General features: G+C 45.6%; 1 protein-coding gene across 1 annotated transcript in view; it reads left to right on the top strand.

Moving 5' to 3' along the window:
• The window catches only part of C8H19orf44 (chromosome 8 C19orf44 homolog), a 73,866-nt gene that overhangs the window by 2,339 nt on the left and 46,994 nt on the right, over positions 1-24,533 (top strand). Inside the window, exons 2-3 of the mRNA XM_033956497.1 lie at positions 14,079-14,204; positions 20,568-21,260. Coding sequence (XP_033812388.1) covers positions 14,100-14,204; positions 20,568-21,260 — 798 coding nt within the window. The 5' untranslated portion in view covers positions 14,079-14,099. The remainder of the gene's footprint in view (positions 1-14,078; positions 14,205-20,567; positions 21,261-24,533) is intronic.

Genomic DNA, 24,533 nt, shown 5'->3' on the forward strand with positions numbered 1-24,533 from the left:
CTATCTAACATTTGCTTTTTTATGCCTTGTCTGACTGTTATTTTAAAAGCCCAACTATATTAACAGTACCAGGCCTCCTACCTTCCTTTGGAGCTGGGACTGTGTTGTTGTTTTTCCGTCAGAGGATCGTGCCTCTCTGCTTCTGGTATCTGGTGCAGTGAAGATTGTTGTTGATGTTGGAGGGAGATCGCTGTTTTCTTCAGGCGGCTCATTGGGGCTGCGAGGGCAGTGCATTGTAGGGGACGATGGGCTGAGATGTGCGTTGGAGCTGCGTATTGGTGGTGAGAACGGCTGAGTGGATTCCACCAAATGTGGGAGAGGAAAGCACAGTCAGCCCATTCTGGAGCCAGTCTGGGAGGCTCTGCCGTTGTTAGGGAGAGCTGTATGGGGACGGTCCCGACCCGCTGTGCAGCCAGTGGATGTCTGAATATCCCTGTTCCTGCCTGGTGTTCTCAGCTCCTTTCTACATCGACAATGGAGAGCCCTGATGGCTTACATCAAGGATCATCTTTCCTTCCTGTTCTATCTAGCAAGGATGGTTGATTGTGGAGCCATGCGTCTTTTTCCCTTTGGCTGCAGCAGGAACATCAATGGATCTTCTGTGGCCTGCCTTCAGTCCTCGGCCTGCTGTCCTTCCTGCTTCATTGATCGGGCTGATGAGATGATCGTTAAAGACTTCATTTATTTTCTTTACATTTTGCTTTCTTTCCGCTTCATTTTTTTTTTTTCGCTCTCGATATTGTTATTGGTTTTCTCCATACCATTTACTTCATAGACACCGTTGCTTAGATTGTGATCTCATATACTAATGGTTCAATTAATTTTAAGGTTACAATTTTATTCTTTGTTGTATTCACTTTTTGTAACTTCCTAGAACCGAAAGGCTTACATGGTTTATAAATAAAGATTTATGTTATATATTCTCCTATGCTGCTGTGTCCACCCTGTAGAATTTAGTGAAGATATGAAGGGAGGACCGGGCTGCAGATCTAGAAATCTTCTCGAGAGAAATTTCCTGTGCTTCCGCCCAAGAGGAGGACACTCCTCTTGTTGAATGTGCCTTCAACAAGACAGGCAACTGTTTGCCGCAATTGATAAATGAGGATGATATAGCTCTATCACTCCATCTTGAGATGGTGGCCTTGGAAGCAGGTCTACTCATCTACCCTTATTGGTTAACACAAAAAGATGATCCGAGAGACAAAACTCATTTGTCTCCTCCAGGTAACTAAATAGGACTCTCCTGACGTCCAAAACCTTTAAGGCTTTGTCTTTCTTCTTAGACCCTGTGGGATAAAATGCTGGCAACCTAACCTCTTAGTTGACATGAAATGCCAGAACAACCTTTGGTAAGAAGGAGGGAACCATTTGCAAGGAATGGCTCGCTGCACAACAGTGCCTATAATTCTTAGGCTCTCCTGGCAGAATGTAGCGTGGCCGGCCCTTGAGGCTTGCGGTACCCGGCCCATGCTTACAATATTCTCTCAGCGTGCTTCCCCAAGAGGGAGGAAGACCCTGTTGTGAATAAACTATCCTTTGTGGAAAAACAGAATGGCCTCACACAGGTAAGTTATCAAATAAGGAAATCAAATTTATTGTGTAACCGAACAAGTCCAAACAAAAAGGCATGAAGGATAACAGTCTCAAAAAGGTAATAGCAAAAAAAAATAGTGCAAGCAAAATCATACTGTGTTTACCAGCCTGGTCTGGTTAATTCTTCCAAAGTTCTTTTACTAATGTCCCAGGTATAGCAGAGTGTCTGGCAGTCTTTAACCCTCAAAAGTCTTCCTTGCAAATTGAAAAGCAAACTATGGCACGTGGCAATGTGCAGCACTGCCTTTTCAAATGCAGTGGCAGAAGGCTGGCGGATTTGCCAAAAACGGCTCCTTGTTGTAAAGAGCAAATAACCTGCAAACCCTCTGCTAAGGTGTTGGGCAAATCCTGCCCCAGCCCTCAGGCTATTCCCATCTTATGGGAGATACTGCTAAAGCTGTTTCACTACAGTCCAGTCATGGCTTGCAGCAGCCATCTTAAACCAAACCCTTCCAAGCACACAAAATACTGGGCTGGTATGTTCAGGACAAGTCTTAATTGCCCCACAAAAAAAAAACAACATTTCAACAATGAACTCAAAAAAGAAAAGTTCCCCTCCAAGCCAGGAATGCCAAACATAAATTCAAACTTGACTCACTTCCATTTCCTCAATCAAATCCACCTCCGGTAAGGCAGTCCAATCCATAGGTTCTGGCTCAGCATTTACCAGCGTGGTTTCTTCTGGCTCTGAGTTCAGCATTTCTACATCATTTGGTTCAGGAGGAATTGGAGGCTCCTTCCACCTGAGAGCTTCTCCTGCCTCTCTCCTTCTCCTCGACAGCCAGCTTTCCAAATGCTGCAAAGCTGCTGTACCACCCCCAGTCCTACTCAGGGGCCGGACTTCTTTCAGCTGAGGCTGCCTTCTACCCTGTGTAGACAGCTTCTCACAAAATGGAGGATTTAAAGGGGCCCTATCAGTTTTCACCAGGCTATATTCTGTAGCAGGTCTGAACACAGCCTGTGCTTCCTGGTCCTGTTCCTGTCTATCAGGGAGACAGTGATTAGCCCGGACTAGTTTCAGTGGACGTTTTCTCCGGGGTTTAATTGGCACAAGGCCAGCATTGGGCTCGGGTTTGTGACAAGATGTAATTGCCACCAAGAAGACTGCTTTGACTGATAGATCCATGAGAGATGCTTCCTGTAAGGACTCTCATGAAGCCCTTCTGAGTCCTTCTAAGACTATATTAAGATTCCAGGATGGAAACAGGTCTTGAATCAGCGGCCTTAATCTCAGGGCACCCTTCAAGAACTTGACTGTCTGGATGGGCTACAAGCGAAGCTCTCTTCTCTTGGTCCCAGAAGCGTGAGAGCCCTTCTACTTCAACTTTAAGGGATGCCACTACCAATCGCTTGTCAAGACTCTCTTTGAGGAACACCAGTACTGACGAGGTGAGTGCATTGGCCGACTGTAACTTTTCTCTGCTTTTCTCTGCTGAAATGTCTCCTATGTCTTTAGCATATGCTGAAACCGTCATGGCTTTTTTGGCTCGAAGGAGAGTAGTGATAACTACTTCTGCGTACCCTTTTTGGACTATCACTGCATGCTCAAGAGCCATGCCATAAGACCAAAGTGTCCAGGATCTTCTAGGGCAATCGGCCCCTGCAAGAGCAAATCTGGATGCACCTGGAGTCTGAGACTTTGCTTCTTTTGTAGTCGTATGAGATCACGTACCAAGGGCCCTGGATCAATCTGGTGCTACAAGAACTACTGTTCCTGGGTGATTTACTATTCTGCAGATCACCCAGCCTATCATGGGCCGTGGGGGAACACATACATCTATGGCCATGGTTGAACCAGGGCATCTAGCCCCGCACTTCCGGGTTTGCATCTTCCAACTGAAGAAAACCTTCAACTGCATCTTCAACTGAAGTCACCTTTTTATTGTTTGCAGTCATCGTGAGGTCGAACTTCAGATGGCCCCATCATCTCACAATGACCTAGAACGCTTTCAGGAACAATGACCACTCTCCCGGGTCTCATGTCTGTCTGCTGATATAACCTACTTGAATATTGTCCACCCGGCCATGTGCACTGCAGAAATCACCTGCAGGTATGTTTCTGGCCAACAGAACAATGTTTTCACCTTCTGCCATAGTAGAGCGCTCCTGGTGCCTCTCTGCCTGTTGCCCTCCAGCAAAGACTGGAATCGGTGCAGTGCCAGATGATCGGCTTGTATTTCCAACCTGTTGATAGACCACTTCCGCTGAGATGGAGTCCATTGACCTTGGACTGGGGGACTGCTACAATGAGCCCCCCAGTCAAACAAGCTGGCATCCATCATTAAGATGATCCAGGAATTGATCTGGAACAGGATTCCCTTTGCTAGAGACTATGGGTGGAGCCACAAGCTCATGCTGCTTTTGTCTGATGCTGTCCAGGGGAGTGGAACTTGCAGGGAGTCTCCCTAGGGTGACAAGCAGAACAGCAAGACATCGTGGAAGGAGTGCATGTGCGCCTTCACCCAGGGCACTATCTCTTATCGTGGCTGCCATTGACCCAATGACTTGAAGATAATGCCACGCAATAGGCTCTGGCTTAGCCAATAGGTCTTAATCTGACCACAAAACTTCTGTTTGAGTGCTTCTTGAAGAAATAATAGGCCTTCTGCCATGTTGAATAAGACTCCCATATATTCCAGGGACTGTGTTGGAAGCAGGTTGCTCTTTTGAAAGTTCACAATCCATCCCAGGCTGTGTAAAGTCTCCACAATTGCTGCTACCGCCTTTTCTCCTTCCTTTCAGGACGGTGCTCTGATGAGCCAGTCCAAGTATGGGTGCACTTGCCAGTCCATTCTGTGGAGATGAGTGGCCACCACCACCATAACCTTAGTGAAAGTTCAGGGCGTTGTTGCCAGCCCAAAGGAAGCACTGAGAACTAACATAGTAGATGACGGCAGATAAAGAACCGAATGGTCCATCCAGTCTGCCCAACCTGATTCAATTTAAATTTTTTCTTCTTAGCTATTTCTGGGCAAAAATCCAAAGCTCTACCTGGTACTGTGCTTGGGTTCCAAATGCCAAAATCTCTGTCAAAATCTACTCTAGCCCATTTGCACCCTTCCAGCCATTGAAGCCCTCTCCAGCCCATCCTCCCCCAAACTGTCATATACAGACTGTGCAAGTCTGCCCAGTACTGGCCTTAGTTCAATATTTAATATTTTCTGATTCTAGATCCTCTGTGTTCATCCCACGCTTCTTTGAAATCAGTCACCGTTTTCCTCTCCACCACCTCTCTTGGGAGCACATTCCAGGCACCCACCATCCTCTCCGTAAAGTAGAATTTCCTAACATTGCTCTTGAATCTACAACCCCTCAACCTCAAATAGTGAATCTCCAGCACGTAAAGTCTCAGGAACCTTCTGTGTTCCAGAAAGATTGGGATGTGAAGGTAAGCTTCTGTTAAATCTAGGGCAGACAGAAACTCTTGGCTCCACTGCTGCAATGAAGGACCAAACTGTCTCCATCCCAAACTGAGGAACTCTCAGGGCTGCGTTAATGTGTTTAAGATCTAATATGGGCCTCCACTCTTCTGAGCTTTTCTTGGGCACAACAGAGTATCTGCCAGAGCCCAAGTCTCCTGGAGGGACTGGTTCTATGACTTGAATATCTAGCAGCCTTCGTAATGTTACACGGATCTTTTCTGCCTTCTCTGGATGGCATGGCGCCAAATCCATCAATCAGTTGGAGAGAGGGGGCATGAACTCTATCTTGTAACTGACTCTGATAATCCCCAGAACCCAGCAGTTTGACGTTATCCATTCCCAGGCCTCCAGATAGTCCGAAAGCTAACCTCCAATCTTCAGAGGAGCAGTTTGAGGGTTGACATCATTGTGGCTTTTTGGCTGGTACTGCAGAACGGGAACCTGAACCTTGGATCTTCCGGTTCCTAGAGAATTTCTGTCCGGAACCTTGAAAGGCTCTCTGGGTAGGATCCTGGTGAGAGTGCTGGGACCCACAATAGGAGCTCTGGCTGCTGGGGGTCTGCTGTCTGATAAAGATCTGAGCTGGCGATCTTGTACACTGGACATAAGTTCATCAAGGCCCTTGCCAAACAGCATCTGTCTCTAGAGCAATGCTGAGCAGGCTTCTGTTCAAGAGGTTGAATCACTTGCCCGTTGTCTGATCCAAAGCATATAATGGGTGGAGATCGAATATGCTGAGACTTTACCTGTGACTGTGATTGTATCTTAGAGTGCATACACTACATAGTCTACTCCAGCTAACACAAGATGTCCAGTGTAAATAACAGAAAACTGTTCCCTGAAAATAGGCTAGGGGTTACACTGACCTAAGAACTAACATATTGCACTGTTCTCTTCATATTTTACACTGTTCCCTTTTCAAATGCTTGGGAAGCAAAACTTATCTGTTTACCTTGAGATCCCCAGTATTGCTGGGATGTCTTGTGATTCAATAGCATGTGATGATTTAAGCCATTGTTGTTGCTAGGGAAGTTACTGGTGAGGTATGATTGACCAGAAACCATGTGACTTCAAAAGACCCAATAGAATATTGCTGGAGTATGCAATTTGTAATTGGATTCTAGTGAAGCAATTGCAATTTAATTGGAAGATGTACCAACTACACATGTTTAATAATAAATTAATTGATGATGTCATAATCCCAATAAAATGGGCAGTCACTTGTATTTGGGTGAGACTTTTTGGATGCTATCCTACCAGTTAGTAGGATGCCAAAAACACTCTCTTGAATGTTTAAACTACATTTTTTTTTTTTTTCCTTGGCCTCCTCTGGAGATAGAGATAACAACTAAGGAGGTATGTTGCCTGTTCATTTAGTTATTTAGACCAAACAGTTTTGTGCCGTGACTCTGATCTATCTCTAAAGGAATTTATTTCAGGTAAGCCAATGGTCTGTAGGCTTTTTCTGAAGCAACATGATAAGGAACCAAAGGAATTAAGAGAGGCTACAGGTTATATTTAAAAGAATCTGAAGTTTGTTTAAGGATATATTAAGAAAAGCCACAGATAGTGTGTGGCTTTGACCAATCGGGGTCATGCCCATTTCTCGATGGCACTCGGTGATTAATGGAGTAAGGTTTCCCCTAGACCACTGTTCTTCAACTGCCGGTCTGCGGACCGGTGCCAGTCCGCAGAAAATTTCTGCTGGTCCACGGAGGGCTGGCGAGATTGACCCGGTTAAATTTCCTGTCAGGCATCTCTTCTCCTTTCCCTTCCAGGGCTGGCGTTAGGATCAGCTGCGGTACTGCTACAATGGACAGCAAAAAGAAACACAGAAGCCACGGGACTTTTCCTCTTGATTGCATCACTATAGGCTCTGCCGATCCTGATCCCGCCCTCCTCTGAAGTGACTTCCTGTGCTTGAGCAGGATTGAGACTGGCAGAGCTTGTAGCGAATAACAATGCAGGCAAGAGGAAAGGACTTCTGTCTTCGTTCTAGCCGTCTGATTTAGCGGGACCACAATTGAAGGCAGGGCTGATAGCAGTCGAGTTCGGGAGAGACAGCCCTAAGCCCCATGGAATGGGTGGCTCCCTTGCCACTGCAGTTCAGCGCTTGTCTGAGGCAAGTACCAGCAAGCAAGGGAGGCAGACAGCAGCATTATTGGGCTTAACTCTGAATGAACAAGCCTTTCAAGTTGCTTCCAGACTTCTGGGCAAGGGAACTGTAAGTAAACTGATGCGAGTTAAGAACCAGCCTGCTTCCGATTTAGTGTCAGTTATGGTGAGACCAGCCATTGTGACACTGAAGTCACTCTGGGGCCAGCAGCCAAGAGAGGGAATAAGAGATGCTGGATTCCCACGTGTTGTGGGAAGAGAATGATAGGCCCAGGAAGGGGGATTGGTGTGACAGAAGGGAGATGGTAGATCCCCTTGGGGGAGGATAATTATTGGAACTAGGTGGGAGTTGGAAGAATAGGGACACAAAGACAGATGCTGGACCTTGCAAGAGACAGAGAGACATGGAAAATGCTGAACAGGAGGAGGGTGGAGTATGAAGATAGAAGTAAGATGTTGGACATGGGTAGAGGGAGTAGGGAGACAGAGGGGATATGCTGGACATGATGAAGGGGGAAATAGGGAGACAAGGAGAAGATGCTGAATAAGGAATGAAGGGAGTAGGGTGATGGAAGGTATCTGCTGGATTAAGATGGGGAAAAGAGGGGAGGTATTGGAATACGTTCAATATAAAATCATAACTGAGGCTTGTGCAGATGGGATCAGATGTTTTGCGGGGACCGAGTTTGCGGAGATGGGGCGGAAATGTGTTTTTCTTATTTCAGTCTTAAGTAGTTTGCCGGTCCACAAAATAATTCTTTTATTTCTGCCGGTCCACGGGTGTAAAAAGGTTGAAAAACACTGCCCTAGATGGCATGATATCCGTGGGGAGCTGTTACAGTCTGCGTGCCAGAGAGATTTATGCTTTTAAGTGCTGGGCTGTTTTGTAAAAGCATTGTGGTTAGAGAAAGAAAAAGAGGTTGCGGTCTCTGTATAATGAAGAAGGTACATACTAAGAGGTACGTACTAAGGTTCTAAGGTTCTCTTTGCTTATACTGTTGTCAGTACTCTACCCAGGCTAACAAGGTGCAACTGAAGAAAACATATACTGTAAAAGAGTGCTAATGGACGTGTTCAGGATTAAAATTACATGATAGTGACAATGTTTTTGAGTACTCTATTCTAAATTGTTAGGTTAATAAAACAAAGTTCCAAGCAGATTTCTGCCTGCCCTGCTCTCAATCAAAGCTGACAGAGAGGCAGACTGTTTCTTGAATTACCTAGGTAGCTGATCAGCACAATCTCTCCCACAACAACTGCTCTCATATAACATAGAAACATAGAAACATATAAATAGACGGCAGATAAGGGCCACGGCCCATCAAGTCTGCCCACTCCAATGACCCTCCCTATCTATCTTTGCGGATAGATCCCACATGTTTGCCCCATTTGGCCTTAAAATCTGGCACGCTTCTGGCCTCAATAACCTGAAGTGGAAGACTATTCCAGCGATCAACCACCCTTTCGGTGAAGAAGAACTTCCTAGTGTCACAGTGCAGGTTCCCGCCCCTGATTTTCCACTGATGCCCCTTGTTGCCGCGGGACCCTTGAAAAAGAAGATATCCTCTTCCACCTCGATGCGACCTGTGAGGTACTTGAATGTCTCGATCATATCTCCCCTCTCTCTACATTCCTCTAGTGAGTAGAGCTGCAACTTCCCTAACCGCTCCTCGTATGGGAGCTCCTTGAGTCCTGAGACCATCCTGGTGGCCATTCTCTGGACCGATTCCAGTCTCAGCACATCCTTGCGGTAATGCGGCTTCCAAAATTGCACACAGTACTCCAGGTGCGGTCTCACCATGGATCTATACAATGGCATAATGACTTCAGGTTTACGGCTGACGAAACTCCTGCGTATGCAACCTATGATTTGCCTTGCTTTGGATGAAGCTTGCTCAACTTGATTTGCAGACTTCATGTCTTCCCTGACAATCACCCCTAAGTCTCTTTCTGCTTCAGTTTTTGTCAAGATCTCGCCATTTAGGGTGTAAATCTTGCATGGATTTTGGCTTCCCAAATGCATGACTTTGCATTTTTTGGCATTGAAACTGAGTTGCCAGGACCTAGACCAGTGCTCCAGTAGAAGTAGGTCATGCATCATATCATCTGCAATTGAATTATTGTCTGTTGTGCTCTTGTTCACTACATTGCTTAGCTTGGCATCATCGGCGAATAATGTTATTCTTCCTCGGAGCCCTTCTGTCAAGTCTCTTATGTAGATGTTGAACAAGATCGGGCCCAGGACGGAGCCCTGTGGCACTCCACTTATCACCTCTGACATTTCGGAGGGGGTGCCATTCACCACTACCCTCTGAAGCCTACCTCCAAGCCAGTTCCCAACCCAATTTGTCAATGTGTCACCCAAACCTAAAGAACTCATCTTGCTTAGCAACCTGCGGTGTGGTACGCTATCAAATGCTTTGCTGAAATCCAGGTAGACGATGTCCAGAGACTCACCAGCATCCAGCTTCCTCGTCACCCAGTCAAAGAAGCTGATCAGGTTGGATTGGCAGGATCTCCCCTTAGTAAATCCATGTTGGCGGGGATCCCGTAGTTTCTTCTCGTCCATGATTCTATCCAATTGGTGTTTGATTAGGGTTTCCATTAGTTTGCTCACTATCGATGTGAGACTCACTGGTCTGTAATTTGCCATCTCCATCTTGGAGCCTTTCTTGTGGAGTGGGATGACGTTAGCTGTCTTCCAGTCCATCGGGACGTTACCTGTACTAAGGGAGAGATTGAAGAGCGCGGATAGCGGTTCCGCTAGGACATCACCCAACTCCCTGAGCACCCTAGGGTGTAGGTTGTAAGGCCCCATTGCCTTGTTGACCTTGATTTTTGACAGCTCGCAATAGACGCTGCTGGGTGTAAACTTGAAATTACTAAACGGGTCAACTGATTTAACCCTTGTCTGTGGCTGAGGGCCGATTCCCGGCGCCTCGCGGGTGAAGACTGAGCAGAAGTATTTATTTAACAGTTGGGCTTTTTCCGAGTCCGTTTCTACAAAGTCTCCGTCTGGTTTTCTGAGACGTACTATCCCGCCCGAGTTCTTATTTCTGTCACTGATATACCTGAAGAAAGATTTATCTCCTTTCTGGATGTTCTTTGCTAGAGATTCCTCCATGCGGAATTTGGCCTCCCTAATTGCTGCTTTGACGGCCCTTGACTTGGCCAGATATTTTACTCTAGAGTCCTGTGTCCCTGATTGTTTGTAAGAGATGAATGCTTTTTTCTTCTCTTTGATGATGTCCGAGATCTCCGTAGAGAACCACTGTGGCTTGTTGTTCCTACTCCGTTTGCTTACTGATTTAACATAGCGGTTTGTTGCTTCCTGTATGGTGGCTTTCAGAGTTGACCACATTTCTTCCACGCTGACGGTGTCTGCTTGGCTTTGTAGCGCCTGGTGAACGAAGTCTCCTATGTCTTGGAAGTTTGTGTCTTTGAATTTGAGAACCTTGGTCATTGTGGTAGATTTCGTGAAACCTTTCCTGAGATTGAACCATATCATATTGTGGTCACTGGAGGCCAAAGTTTCACCCACCGAGACCTCTGTGATACTTTCCCCGTTGGTAAGTACTAGGTCCAGTATTGCCTGATCCTTTGTCGGTTCAGATACCAGTTGCCTGAGTCTTGCTCCATTCAAAGAGTTTAATAGCTTCCTGCTGTTGCCGGAAGCAGAGGAAAGTGTGACCCAATCCACATCAGGCATGTTGAAGTCACCTACCAATACTGTATCACCCCGCAAGGTGATATTCTCTATATCTCCGATTAATTCCTTATCTAGGTCATCTTGATGTCTTGGGGGTTTGTATACTACGCCAAGATACAGGCATTTGTCCTTCCCTCTGGCCAAATTTACCCAAAGGGATTCCCCAGTGTACTGTACATCTGTGATTCTGGTGACCTTAATGTCCTCTCTAGTATATAATGCTACACCACCTCCCATTTTACCCTCCCTGTCCCGGCGAAGCAAGTTGTAACCTGGTATGACCATGTCCCACCGTGGGAGTCTGTGAGCCAGGTCTCAGATATCGCCACTGCATCCAGGTCGGCATTCCTCATTTCTGTTTCCAAGTCTAGGATCTTATTTCCCAGACTGTGGGCGTTGACGTACATAGCCCTCCACGTTGTGTGTTTGTTGTATTTCAGTGGGGACGATCCCTCTTTATCAACTAGGACCCCATTAGCATTATTCGCATGTCTCTTGCACTCCCTAGCATTATTCACCTGTCTCTTACACTCCATAGACCCAGAGCTAAAGCTTGAACCTGTCTCCATGACTATAGTGTGCTCCTATCTCAGACTCGGTAATGTGTGTACCCTGTGGGGGTATTCCCGTTTGGGCTACTCGAGCTCCTTTAGTGCAATTTGCAACGTGTGCACTCTCTCTGGTCCCAGAATTATAATGTGTACTCCCTCTAGACCCAGAATTGCTATGTATCCTCCCCCTAGACCCAAAATTGTAATGTGTCCCAGAAATATAGTATTTACTTAGCTCAGTCTCAAAAGAGTATTGGTAGCTTAGCTCGTCAGGTGGGTTGTTTGTTGTTTGTGCCCGTACCCTCCCCCAACTTACCTAGTTTAAAGCCCTGTTTAGTAGGTGGGCTAGATATACTGTTAATCACTAATCTCCAACTATGTAAGTTCTACTCAATTGTAGCATTCTTTTTTAATCAATGTAAACCGCATAGAACTCCATGGTATATAAACTGCCATTATTATTATTTCCTTTCCCTTTATGCTGACCACAAATATTTCCTGCTTTGCTGCGCTTTGAGACAGAATGCAAACTATATTTAAGTTTATGAATCAATGATTGGTTGGTTCTGGTGAACTGTGAAGATGTGACACTATAGGATTGCACGTCAGAATTTAGAATATCATATTTGTTTGTGACTGTGTAAAAGATATTTTTAGTTTTAAACAGTGTTTTTTTTTTAATTGAATCTGTTAGAGAGGAGCTGAGATTCTGTATGTGTTAGTGCTTGAGAATTCTGGGAAATGCACAACATTTCTTTAACAGGAAATTACTTGAAGATGTATTCTTTTTCTCTCGTTATTAAGTCTCAATAATTAGGTAACCTGTAATTGTAATCAAGCTGGCATAAGTTCAATGCTGTCTTTTTGATGTGTTAGGTACAAATGGAAAATAACTTGGCCATACTGAGTCAGACCAATGGTATATCTATTTATTTATTCATTTTTATAGCCCATCCTCCCCAGGAGCCCAGAACGAGTTACAAGGATACATACACAAAGTTTTCAGGAACGTACATTACAAAGTCATCTGGGCCAGTACAGTAGTACCTTGGATTACGAATATAATCCGTTCCAGGAGCATGCTCGTAATCCAAAATGCTCGTTTATCAAAGCGAGTTTCCCCATAGGAAATAATTGAAACTCGCTGTGATGCGTTCCCCCCCCCCCCGAGAACCGGCATTGCTCCCCTCGAAGGCCCCCCTGCGATCAGGCACCCCCCCTACCTCGAACCGGCACCCCCCGCCATGATCCGACCCCCCCCCGATATGATCCCCCCCCCGACACGATTGGGCATCCCCCGACACGATCCAACCCCCCCCCCCCGACATGATTGGGCACCCCCGACACGATCCGACCCCCTGACACGATTGGGCAACCCCCCCCCCCGACACGACACGACATCCCCCCCGACACAATTGGGCACCCCCCCGCCGCTTCTTACCTTCATCTGGGCACTCTAGAAGGTCGGACTCCTCGTCTGCTGGGCCTTGAGCATGCTCAGATGCTCAAGGCCCAGCAGACGAGGAGTCCGACCTTCTAGAGTGCCCAGATGAGGGTAAGAAGCGGCGGGGGGGTGCCCAATTGTGTCCGGGGGGGTCAGATCGTGTCGGGGGGGTGCCCAATCGTGGCGGGGGGGTCGGATTGTGGCGGGGGGGTGCCCAATCATGTCGGGGGGGGGGGTCGGATCATGGCAGGGGGGATGCCGGATTGCGGGGGGGGGGCCCTCGTAAATCGAGCCATGCTCGGTTTCCGAGGCACCGATTTTGCAAATGTTTTGCTCGTCTTGCAAAACACTCGCAAACCGGTGCACTCGTAAACCGAGGTACCACTGTATCCTGTTTTCAACAGTGGCCAATCAAAGGTACAAGTACCTGGCAGAAACCCAAAGAATACCAATATTCCATGATACCAAGCCCAGAGCAAGTAGTGGCTTGCCCCATGGCTATCTCAATAACAGACTATGGAGGTTTCCTCCAGGAACTTATCTAAACCTTTTTTTTTTTTTTTTAACCCAGCTATGCTAACCGCTGTTAACATTCCCCTGCAGCGAATTCCAGAGCACCATATAAAGACCTCTCTCCCCAACTTTTGATAAATATGTAGTTTCAGTAAGCATGTGAACTTGAACAGCAGATTCCAAATTTTAAGGCTAAGAATAAACTCTGTTCATCTCTGAAATTTCTAAATTTTGTAATTCAAGTCCTAGAATATAATGATGAGGCAAAGATGACCTACTTAAACTCATAACTGTATGTATTTGTAACTATGACCTCACTGTATTAATAACTGTACTAGCAACTCTATTTATTTAAAAAACTTTTATCTCGCATATCACACTAATCTATGCAGGTTACAAGGTACACACAAATTAACAAACAAAAGATACATATCAGAACCAGGCACTAAAAAGTAGAGTAAAACAGTGGCAAAATACTTTTGGCAAATTAAGACAAACCATAATGCACAAATTATCAACCCTCATCCCTTCTTAGGTGTCAAACTAAACTGACCATTGTAACTTCCTGGATAACTGACCCAACCTCTTGTAATGTAATCTAACCTTGAACTGAATAGGTACAGGGGGAATAGAAAACCTGATGAATATAATATAGCATAACATTATTTTGTATGTTTTCTGTTGAGCATTTCCCATTGTTTAACTGGTTTTACATTTTTCTATAATTTTAGCTTTGTTTTCTGGTAGCAAAAATGCATCGAAGTGGAATCAAAAGTGCAGCTCTAGCCCGGGCACAAGCTCAGCTTTCCGGTCAAAGAGTTCCTTCAAACCCCAAGGATTCTACAGAAGAGCTGCAGGTCAGACTCAAATCTTGCTTCAAAACAGAATATCATAGCTACCAAAACATTTGGACACATGTGAATAGGGTTACCATACGTCTAGATTTACCCAACTCTCTCAGAGTCCAACCTAAAGTTTTGTTTTTGCTTTTACGTTCAGGCGAGTAGCAGAGGTCACCTGCGATAAGAGCCGTATCAATCACTGTCCCGCCATGAGTACTGGTGGTCCAGGGGTAGGAGCTCCTGTTGTGAGCCGCTGAGGGCTTGTTTGGTACTTGAGGAGGTGGCAGGAAAGGCCCTGGCTCTGTCTGAAGTTAGGACCGCATTTGGATGGTGTTTGCGCACGTGTGTAACATCATTGCATTCGCACATGCTCAGAGGTCCTGCAGATGCAGCTTCTAGCTCAGGCAGAGCCGGGGACTTTCTTGCCACCTCCAGCCAGCACTAAATGAGCTCCAGCAGCTTGCAAGAGGAGCTTCTACCTATGAACCTCTGCTACCCACAGTGGGACCATGATTGACGTGGCTCCCACCTGCAGGTGACCTCTCTGCTGCCACTGCAGAAGTACCCATCCCATAAGGAGGTAAGGTAAGATGAGGTTTATGTGGGGTTGGGGATGAGGCGGGACCATGTGTCTTTTTTTTTTTTTTTGGGGGGGGGGGGTTGTTTGTTTAAGAACTTTGATAACCTTACATTTGAGCAAAATACAAAGAGTAACCAAGAAAAAATAGAACCTTTACTTGTGCTCCATATTTATGATAACCAGACAGTTTGATGCCTATCCCAATCTCAAGTGTTTATGGCAGGAGCGACCAACATTTGCCATCTGTATGAAATGCTAAATATACTTCCTTTGCAAACAGCATACAATTCCTTGTGGATGGGCTTTGTACCCCAACTCACGAGTTGGATTGTGGGAAGGCATCAATCAGTTTTCTCAGCTCTGTCTCCTTGTCTATCTGGGCATTGCCCTCTCTCTTCAGTCTTAACTTCTACAAGTAGTTGAGAAGGTGTCTTTTCCTCTATTCTGCACTAGATTTGTTATTTTTGAGTATTAAACCGATCTTTGTCAAGGCTTCCTTATGCTTAGAGGTTCCCAGTAGTCCTGGGACAGCTCTGCCTGGGCGAAGGGTCAGATGTTGGAGGATCTGCATCCAGAAAGGCAACCCTTCTGAAAGAGTACCTGGCTGGCCAGCCTGCTCTAACACTTGAAACTCAGGAAGATGTTTCCTGGGAGCGGTGCTCACCCCTGTGGAGTCAGGTGCTTGAGTGCAGGCTGATTAGACCTGCAACTGGCTGGGCGGCTTGGCAGAGGTCGGCTGCGTCCTCCCCTGAAGAATCATGTGGGACCGTGAAGGGTTGAGGATTTCAGGTATTTTTAACCTGAATAAAAGGCGGCCCAAAGAAATAAGCCACTGTAACTTCCCTTGTTTGAGGCAGAAATCCTACTCCATGTCTAGCTGCAGTGAGAAGCTGATGCAGTCATAGCTCATTACTGTCTATGGGAAAATTGAGGTAGGTCAGAAATTGGCAAAACTAAGGTTTTCTGGGGCTCTCTCCAGCGGGAAGACTGGAGAAGGCTGCCAAGATCAGAGTGACAGTTTAAAGGCTGTTACAGTTTGGATCCATAGAGATGGTGCCAGATGCAGACTCAGGCTTAGGGTGATACTTTATACTTGATCATTCCCAAGAAAGACTCAGATGATTGGAGGCCAATTCTAGATCTCAAGGCGGTCAGTGTGGCATTGAAAGTTCTCAGATTCCAGATGGAAGCTAAGATCAATAATTGCTTCAATGGCTCTGGGTGAAATTTTAACCTTACTGGATCTGTCAGAGGCTTACTTGCATATTCCCATATCACAGAAAATTTCTGTGGTTTCATGTGCTAGAGCATTTTTAGTGCTGTCTTTCAGGTTAGCTACTGTGCCGCGCACCTTCACCAAAGTAATGGTGGCGGCAGCAGCCCACCTGTGCAAGGCAGGAATTCAGGTTCATCCTTACTTAGATGACTGGCTGATCAGAGTACTATCCTTGCTGGACTGCCATTAGCTCTTAAAGAATCTTGGGTGGATTATCAGTTTCAGAAAGAGCCAACTTGGTGACTGGAGTTTGTGGGAATCCTGTTCAATACGGCAGAGGGTTGAGTGTTTCTTCCAGAGCCACGCAAACTGAAACTCAGATGCCAGATCCTAGACATCTTGCCAGCTGCTACGGCTTGACATTACCTGCAAGTTCTGGATTCCACGGTAGTGACTAAAGCGGTAATCATGGGCAAGAGGGCTCAATGCTGGTGAGTTAGCCTGGACGACAGAGGAGCAACACAGCTTAAAATGGTGGCTTTCTCTCCACATAGTCGTGGGTGATACAACAAATGCCAGTCTCTATGGCTGGGGTGGTCATTCAGTGCAAGGCTGATAACTGCCATCACAGAAAGCATGGTCCATCAAAAGACTGAAGTTGAGAGCCACCCGGTTAGCTCTCCACTTTTTCCAAACATGACTGGAAGGCAAAGCAGAGTATTCTCGGACAATGCTACAGCGGTGGCATATGTCAACAGGCAAGGGGAACCAAGAGTAGTTCTCTGAAGCTGGAAGCCCAATTGTTGTTTCGGTGGGTGGAAGTCCACCTGCAGGTGATAACAGCAGTGCACATAGTGGGAGTGGACAATGTGCAAGTTAATGACCTCAGCAGGTGGACACTGGATCCAGGGGAATGGGCATTATCCCAAAGAGCACTAAACTGCATTGTGAGATGCTGAGGACACCCAACATTTGATCTCATTTTGTCAGCGGACAACAAGAAAACCCCTCAGCTTTTCCCTCAGGATGCGTCGGAATGGATGTTCTCGTGCAATCTTGGCCAGCAAGAGAACTGCTGTACATTCTCCCAACATGGCTGATGATAGGCCGAGTTAGTTGCAGAATAGTTACCCATTGGGGATTGGTAGTCCTCGAAGCCCCAAATTGGCCGCAACACCCATGGTATGTGGTTATGGTCCACTTGCAGCAGGATAACTGCCTCAGATTACCACTGCATCACGGTATTCTGTTACAGGGGCCCTTAGTATCAGATAATCTGAAACGCTGTGGTCTTATGGCGTGGTTATTGAGCGTGCAACCTTAGCACAGAAAGGATATTTGGAGATGGTGATATTGATTCTCTTCGGTTCTAGAAAGCCAGCGACAATGGAAGCCTATGCTAAAGTGTGGAAGATTTTTCAGCATTAGTGCAAGGATAAGTAGTTGGATCCTTTCTGGGCTTCCATTCCTGAGATCCTCTCATTCCTGCAGGAAGGATTGGAGAAGGTCTTGGCAGTTGGATCTCTTAAAATTCAAATAGTTAGTCTTTCATGCTTCTGTGCCAAAGTAGATTGAGTATCTTTAGCCTCTCATCCAGATGTCTCCAGGTTCCTGAAAGGAGCACTGAACCTTCGCCCTCCGATGAGACAGCAGTTTCCCACGTGGAATTTTACTATCGTATTATGGACCCTCACTAAGGCTCCGTATGAACCTTTATCAGAAGCGTCTATCATGGATCTGACTGTGAAGACGGTCGCATTCACTTCAGCAAGGAGGGTGTCCAAGCTGCAGGCATTATCGTGCAGAGAGCCTTTTCTCAGGTTCACGAAAACAGGAGTGTCTTTATACACTGTGCCTTCCTTTCTGCCTAAGGTGGTTTTGGCATTCCATGTTAATCAGGAAGTAAGATTACCTGCATTTCAGCCCAAGAGCGGAAAGAAACAGGACTAGGTTTTGAAGTTGCTGGATGTGCGGAGGGTGCATCTCTGCTATCTTGAGGTAACAAATGATTTTAGGCTCTTAGACCATCTGTTTGTCTTATCCAGTTCTAATCATCAGGGAAGAGTACCCTCTAAATCAGGGGTGCCCAAAAGGTCGATCGCGATCGACCAGTAGATCGCAAAGGCAACTCGATTTGATCACAGATCCCATCCCGGGCTCTGTGATAGACTGCGATGCCTTCACATTCTACCTGCATCCCGACGTGTAAACGGAAGCGCCAGGCTGACCAGCTTTCTCCCCCCTCCCCCCGATTTAAATTCTAATGTCGGAGAGGAAGTTCCAGGCCAATCAATCACTGCCTGGCTGGCCCAGAACGTCCTCTCCGACGTCAGAATTGACGTCATGGGGAAGGCTGGTCGGCCTGGCGCTTCTGTTTACCATGTCGGGAAGCAGGGAGAGCTCACAACTCAGCGACAGGCAGCTTGGGGGCCTGTTCCCCGATGGTGGCGGCAGTGGCTTGGAGGAGGGCAGGGAGAAAGAAAGACAAAGAAAGAAAGGGGGCAAGCAGGGAGACAGAAAGAAAGAAGGGAAACGGAAAGAAAGGGGGCATGGAGAAAGAAAGACAGAAAGAAAGGGGAGGGGCAGGGAGAGAGGAAGAAAGTTGGGGGAGGGAATGAGGTCTGGAGGAGAGGAAGCATACAGGAGGCGGGAAGAAATATCAGATGCACAGTCAGAAGAAGAAAGTGCAACCAGAGACTCATGAAATCACCAGACAACAAAGGAAGGAAAAATGATTTTATTTTCAATTTAGTGATCAAAATGTGTCCGTTTTGAGAATTTATATCTGCTGTCTATATTTTGCACTATGGCCCCCTTTTACTAAACTGCAATAGCGTTTTTTATCGCAAGGAGCCTATGAGCGTCGAGAGCAGCGCAGGGCATTCAGCACAGCTCCCTGCGCTAAAAAACACTATCGCGGTTTAGTAAAAAGGGAGGAGGTATATTTGTTTATTTTTGTATAGTTGTTACTGAAGTGACATTGCATAAAGTCATCTGCCTTGATCTCTTTGAAAAAAAACCCGGAATATAAATGATAATTAACATTTTCTCTGCGTACAGTGTGCTTTGTGTTTATTTTAAAATTTTACTGTGGGTAGATCATTTTGACTTGGTCATTTTAAAAGTAGTTCGCAAGCCAAAAAAGTGTGAGCACCCCTGCTCTAAAGCTTTTATCTCTTAATGGATTTGCATAGCAATCTCCTCGGCTGTGGTAAACAACCACCAGTTACCTTGAAAGCTCACTCTTCCAGACTTCTTCGTGGACAGAGTACAGGGCAGTGCCGCTTGATGAAATTTGCAGGACAGCCACATGGTCCACTCTTCATACCTTTACAAAGTTTTCCAAAGTGGACTTGTCAACCCAAGCAGACATGGCCTTTGGGTCTTTTGTGCTTGTTGCAGGCTCATCTGTCCTGCTCTAGACTTGAGGGACTGCTTTGGTACGTTCCATTCACAAGGAATCGTATTACACATGAAGGAAGGATTAGGTTCTTACATTGATAATCCTCTTGTCCTGTAGAACAGCATATGATTCCTTACACCTCGCCCTGCCAGAGATGGGTACAGCCTAAATTGAATAATATCGTGGGTTGATTTTCCAGTGGCTTGGCTCGTAGCAGTCAAAAGAGAAGAAAAGAAAATGATTGTAAGACACTGGTTTAGTGTTCAACTACTCACTGTTTTCACAGAGCTATACAAGTATTAGTTCTGGTTGCACACAGATAGGTGGTGAGTTGGTTCCACTTTTAGTTTTGCAGTTGCAATGTTTGTTTACTGTTTTTTGTTTCTGTTACAGAGCAAAGTTAACATTATCAGGGAGTCCCTCTGACCTCCTCCTTGTTATCATTTCCTCCCTTAGGAGTTATTGCTTGCTTTGGTATGGACCGAAGAGAGGGCACTGCTTAGGGAAACAAGGAGGCGGAGCTGAGAAAAATGATTGCCTTCTACAATCCAGCTTGCAAGCTGGGGTAGTCAATCCATCCTTAAGGAATCGTACACTTTTCTACAGGAAAGAGAATTATTTAGGTAAGAACCTAATCCTTCCATCTAATCCTACACCAGATATTACATACCAAAACAGGAAGGTGTTTTGACTACAAGTGTTTTAAGCTTCTGCAAAAATTTAAGAGGTATTTGAGAATTTAAAAAGTCATTATTCTTAAACCCAAAGTAGTATAACAGTAAAAAAAATATAAAATAATGGGCTCCTTTTACTAAACAGCGGTAGAGGTTTCTAACACAGGCTGATGAGGTAAATCCTCCCACGCTCCTATGAATTCTAAGAGCGTTGGAGCATTTAACTCGCTGACTTGCGGTAGAAACCTCTACCGCCATTTAGTAAAACCCAGCGAATGTCAAACATACTCATTTTCATTTAAAATGCTACCAGTCAATAATGATCCCCAACAGAAGGCCTTAAAATTGTATTGTTTCAGTTTTCAAATGTTTACTTGGTTTCCCAAGGCTCGTATTCATTTTCTTTCAGATCTTGACAATTGATATTACAAATGATTTTTCTCATTTTAAAATACTTCTCATAGAAGTGAAGATTTAATTTTAAAAGGTTTATATCAATTCACAGGAGTACATGAACACACTTAATAAGAAAACCAGTGCACTAAAGAACAAAATATCCATTCCTGGGCTGAGTGACCTCAGCGATCTTTCAGTAGATGATACAGAAACCGAAAAAATCAAAGGAAATGAAAATCTTAAACAAGAAGTCAAGGAAACTGAAAATGTAGGGCCAGCCTCTCTTGGACACAGTAGGTTTTTGAAGAAAAAGCAAACTCTGGCAGAAAAACCAGTGCCTGTAGCGGATAATGTAATCTTGCGAGAAGAGAAGCGACCTGTTACTCAGAGCAGTTCTTCAAAGATGAGGTCAAGTGTGGCCCTGAAGAAACTGGCAGAAATTGAGAGCAAGATCATGAACCGAAAGTTGGGACCGCAGCTCTCGGACACTGACTCAGATCTGAGGACCTCTGACGAAAGGCCTTTCTCAGCCAGGTCTAGCAACGAGCCGAATACACAAGCCAGCAGGTTCATAAAGAAGACTGACAGCAGCGAAAAACTGGCATCTGGTACAAATCAAGAGAAGGGAGAGAAAAAGAGCATCCAGACAAAGGAGAAAGCAACAGCAGAAAGGATGCAGGCACAGGTCACGTTGGAGAGTGAGGATGAAGAAATAAGAAAGCTAATAAGAAGTTCCATGGAGTTTTCTGATGAAGATCAGATGTGGAGGAAGCTGCCTTCACCAGTGAAACCTGAAATACAGGTAAACGGAGATTTTGTTTTCTTCATACACTAAAATCCATGCTCACTTCACCCGTTGTATGCATGATACTTTGGAATATCCCACAGAGGAATCCTTCGGTTAGTCTATGAATGAATAGATCTAAAATCTATGCAGAGAGAAATTTAATCTTTTAACCCAAAGTGAGGAATTTCCTCAAGGTTCCTAAAGGTTAAGTCCCTTTTTGGCCTAAGAGGCTTTAAGTGCCTAAATTAAGCAGCAGGAAAATATCCGTTCTTGAAAAAAAACATCCAAAATGTGGGGTGTTTGGGGGGTTTCTTCCTCTAGAATGGCCTACCTACCTGTACATTCAGGTGTTTAATCTCCCAGACCACCACTACATCTACCTTTAAGTCCTATTCTTGAAAAAAAACAAACCCAATTGCCCAAACCAAGACCTTTTAGGCGTGGAAGAGACCACTCCTTTGCCTAAAAGCATGATTCTCTAACCGGTGTCTGTTATAAGCGCCAGTTAGAGAATTGTGGAGCCGCTTCCCCACCACTGCAACAATCGTGGAAGAACAGATTCCCAATCTAACCTACAGCGACCGCCCCCCCCCAAAAAAAAAAAAAATGATCGGCTTTCCCCCCCCCCCCCCGAATGATCACAGCAGGAGGGATGCCCAGTCCCTCCTGCCAGATACCCCCCACTTCCCTCAAGGCCACCCCCACCAGATCCCCCCACTAACCCCACTTAAACTTTTTTTAGATGGCTGGATGGGTTGTTTCTGCGTCTGGTCGGCAGGCCTACCTTCACTGGAATGGTGGACCTGCCCCTTCCCAGTGCATCTTGGGATACACTGGGGAGATGCTTAAGGCCTCTTCTGTAGGATTAGCACTAGGCCACCCTCCTATGGTGGGTGGCCTTAGGGGATCTGGCCAATTGGAATCTTAGGCCACTCCCAGCGCATCCCAGAATGCACTGGGGAATGGACCTAAGATTCCGGTTGGCTCAAGTGCCTAAGGTCCCTCCATACCAGCTCTGATGTACTACTACTGATTTACACTAGAGTTCAGTTGGTGTAAATTCCCATGCCTAAAGTTAGGTGCCAATCCCAGCGCTAAGTGCTATTCTATAAATGGTGCCTAACTTTGAACTCTGTTTAGTGCATTTTATTATAGTTTGTGCCATTTATAGAATTAAACCCTTAGTGTGCACTAAGTGCTTTTATTGCATGCTATTAAGGGAGTCCCGAAGATAAGCAGTAGGAGCCTTAGACCAGCCATAACCCAGAACCCTACCTATAGTCCCCTTGCATTTGTGTACTATGTAAAATAGGCATCCCATTACACAATAGTGCTTAGGAATTGTACCGTCACTTTCCCAGGAAGCGTACATTTAGGTGTGTAAGTTCAAGTATAGCATACTTACTCAATGTGTAGCGGATGCTCTCCGAGGACAGCAGGCATATCTTCTCACATCTGGGTGATATAATCCATGGAACCCGGTATGAGCAGTCAAAAGTGTAATATCACTTTAAATTTTAAGGACCGCCCATAACATGCACATGTGCTGGTGCCTTCTTGCCCAACAGCTTGCAGGACCTGCAGTTCAGCAAGATAGCCAAGAAGCCAACTAAAGTAGGTGGGCAGGTTGCGAGAATACGAATATATGCCTGCTTGTCCTCGGAGAACACCTGCTACAGATGGTAACTTTGCTTTCTCCGACATACAGGCATAATATTCTCACATGTGGGACGCCCAAGCTGCCAGGATTATGCTTCTAGGAAGAGGGCTATAGTTAAAATGAGCCTGATGAAACCCAACGGGTTGGAGGGAAAGTTGGCATCTAGGAAGAGAACAAATTTTGTAGAACTGCTTGCCCAAATTGACTATCCCTTCTAGCATGATTCTCTAAACAGTAACAGGAAGTAAAGGTATGAATTGAGAACCAATATGCTTCTTTACAAATATCCTTAATGGATGAGAGGCAAAGATTGGCCATGTCTTGCACTTTGTGAGCAGTGACACGGCAGTGTCAGTCCAGCCCAAGCATATGTGAAGAGGATGCAGTTTGCTGGTTTTCTTTGTTATAGGGGCTCCGTTAAGAAAGAGTTGAATTGTAGTTCTGTGAGGCTTAGTTTGATCCAAGTAGTAAACAAGTGCACATTTACAGTCCGTTATAAGCAGAATTGCCTCACTAGGGCAAGAATGTGGTCCTCAGAAAAAGACAGGTAGAACATGTACCCCGTGCCACAGCACACTGGGGGAAGGGACAGGAGCTTCGGGCTTCACCTTCTCTGGGTCCTTCAGGGCTAGGGAGCCAGCCTGGGTTCGTGATTTGGGCAAAAAGTCTTGCCCAAAGGCTGTTCTGGAGTCTGGCGCCAAACACCAGTTTTCTGGGTCTAGGAACTCTTTTGGTGTGGTGCGGGCACTTCCACTGGGCCCAACAGTGGACACAGGGTGTGAATTTTTCTTGGATTTCATTTGGTTCCTTTGGAGAGTGTATTCTTCGGACCCAGCTCATTTGATGCAGGTGGCAGGCACGTCGCCACCTTCTTCCAAGCTGGTCACTCCCATGCCGGAAGTCCCTGTGCAGGAGCCATCTCATCTGGCTACAAAGGATCTAGATTGTATTAGTTTGTCACACAGATACTATGCCTATCCTGTCTCCTGACACTGTTTCTCTTTTGGATGCTGCTGATACCCTTGCCAGAACTAGTCAGCGCGATACCTCGGAGAGTCCGGATTTGAGTGAGAACCCCACCATCTGCAGACATTTTAGGTCTGTCTCTGTCCACCGTTTCATTTCTTATGTCCCGAAAGAGCTTAAGTTGGTCTTCCCAACCTACTTAGTAACATAGTAAATGATGGTAGATAAAGACCCAAATGGTCCATCCAGTCTGCCCAAACATACACTCTCTATAATTTAATGATTTAATTTAAATTGTTCTTTTTCTTAGATATTTCTGGGCCAGAAACCCAAAGCTCTGCCCAGTATAGTGCATAGGTTCCATCTACTGGAGTCTCTGTCAAAACTCATTCCAGCCCATCTAAACCATCCCAGCCCATCCTCTGGTCTTTGTTCTTCAATATAAACCATTATTTTCTGATTAGAGATCCTCTGTGTTCATCCCACACTTTTTTTTAACTCTTGTCACCATTGTCCTCTCCACCACCTCCTTCGGGAGCGCATTCCAGGCATCAACCCCCCTCTTCATAAAAAATAATTTACTAACATTACTTTTGAGTCTACCACTCCTCAACCTCAGATTGTGTGCTCTGGTTTTACTATTTTCCTTTTTCTGGAAAAGA

Source organism: Geotrypetes seraphini, chromosome 8 (assembly GCF_902459505.1).
Source record: "Geotrypetes seraphini chromosome 8, aGeoSer1.1, whole genome shotgun sequence".
NCBI lineage: Eukaryota > Metazoa > Chordata > Amphibia > Gymnophiona > Dermophiidae > Geotrypetes > Geotrypetes seraphini.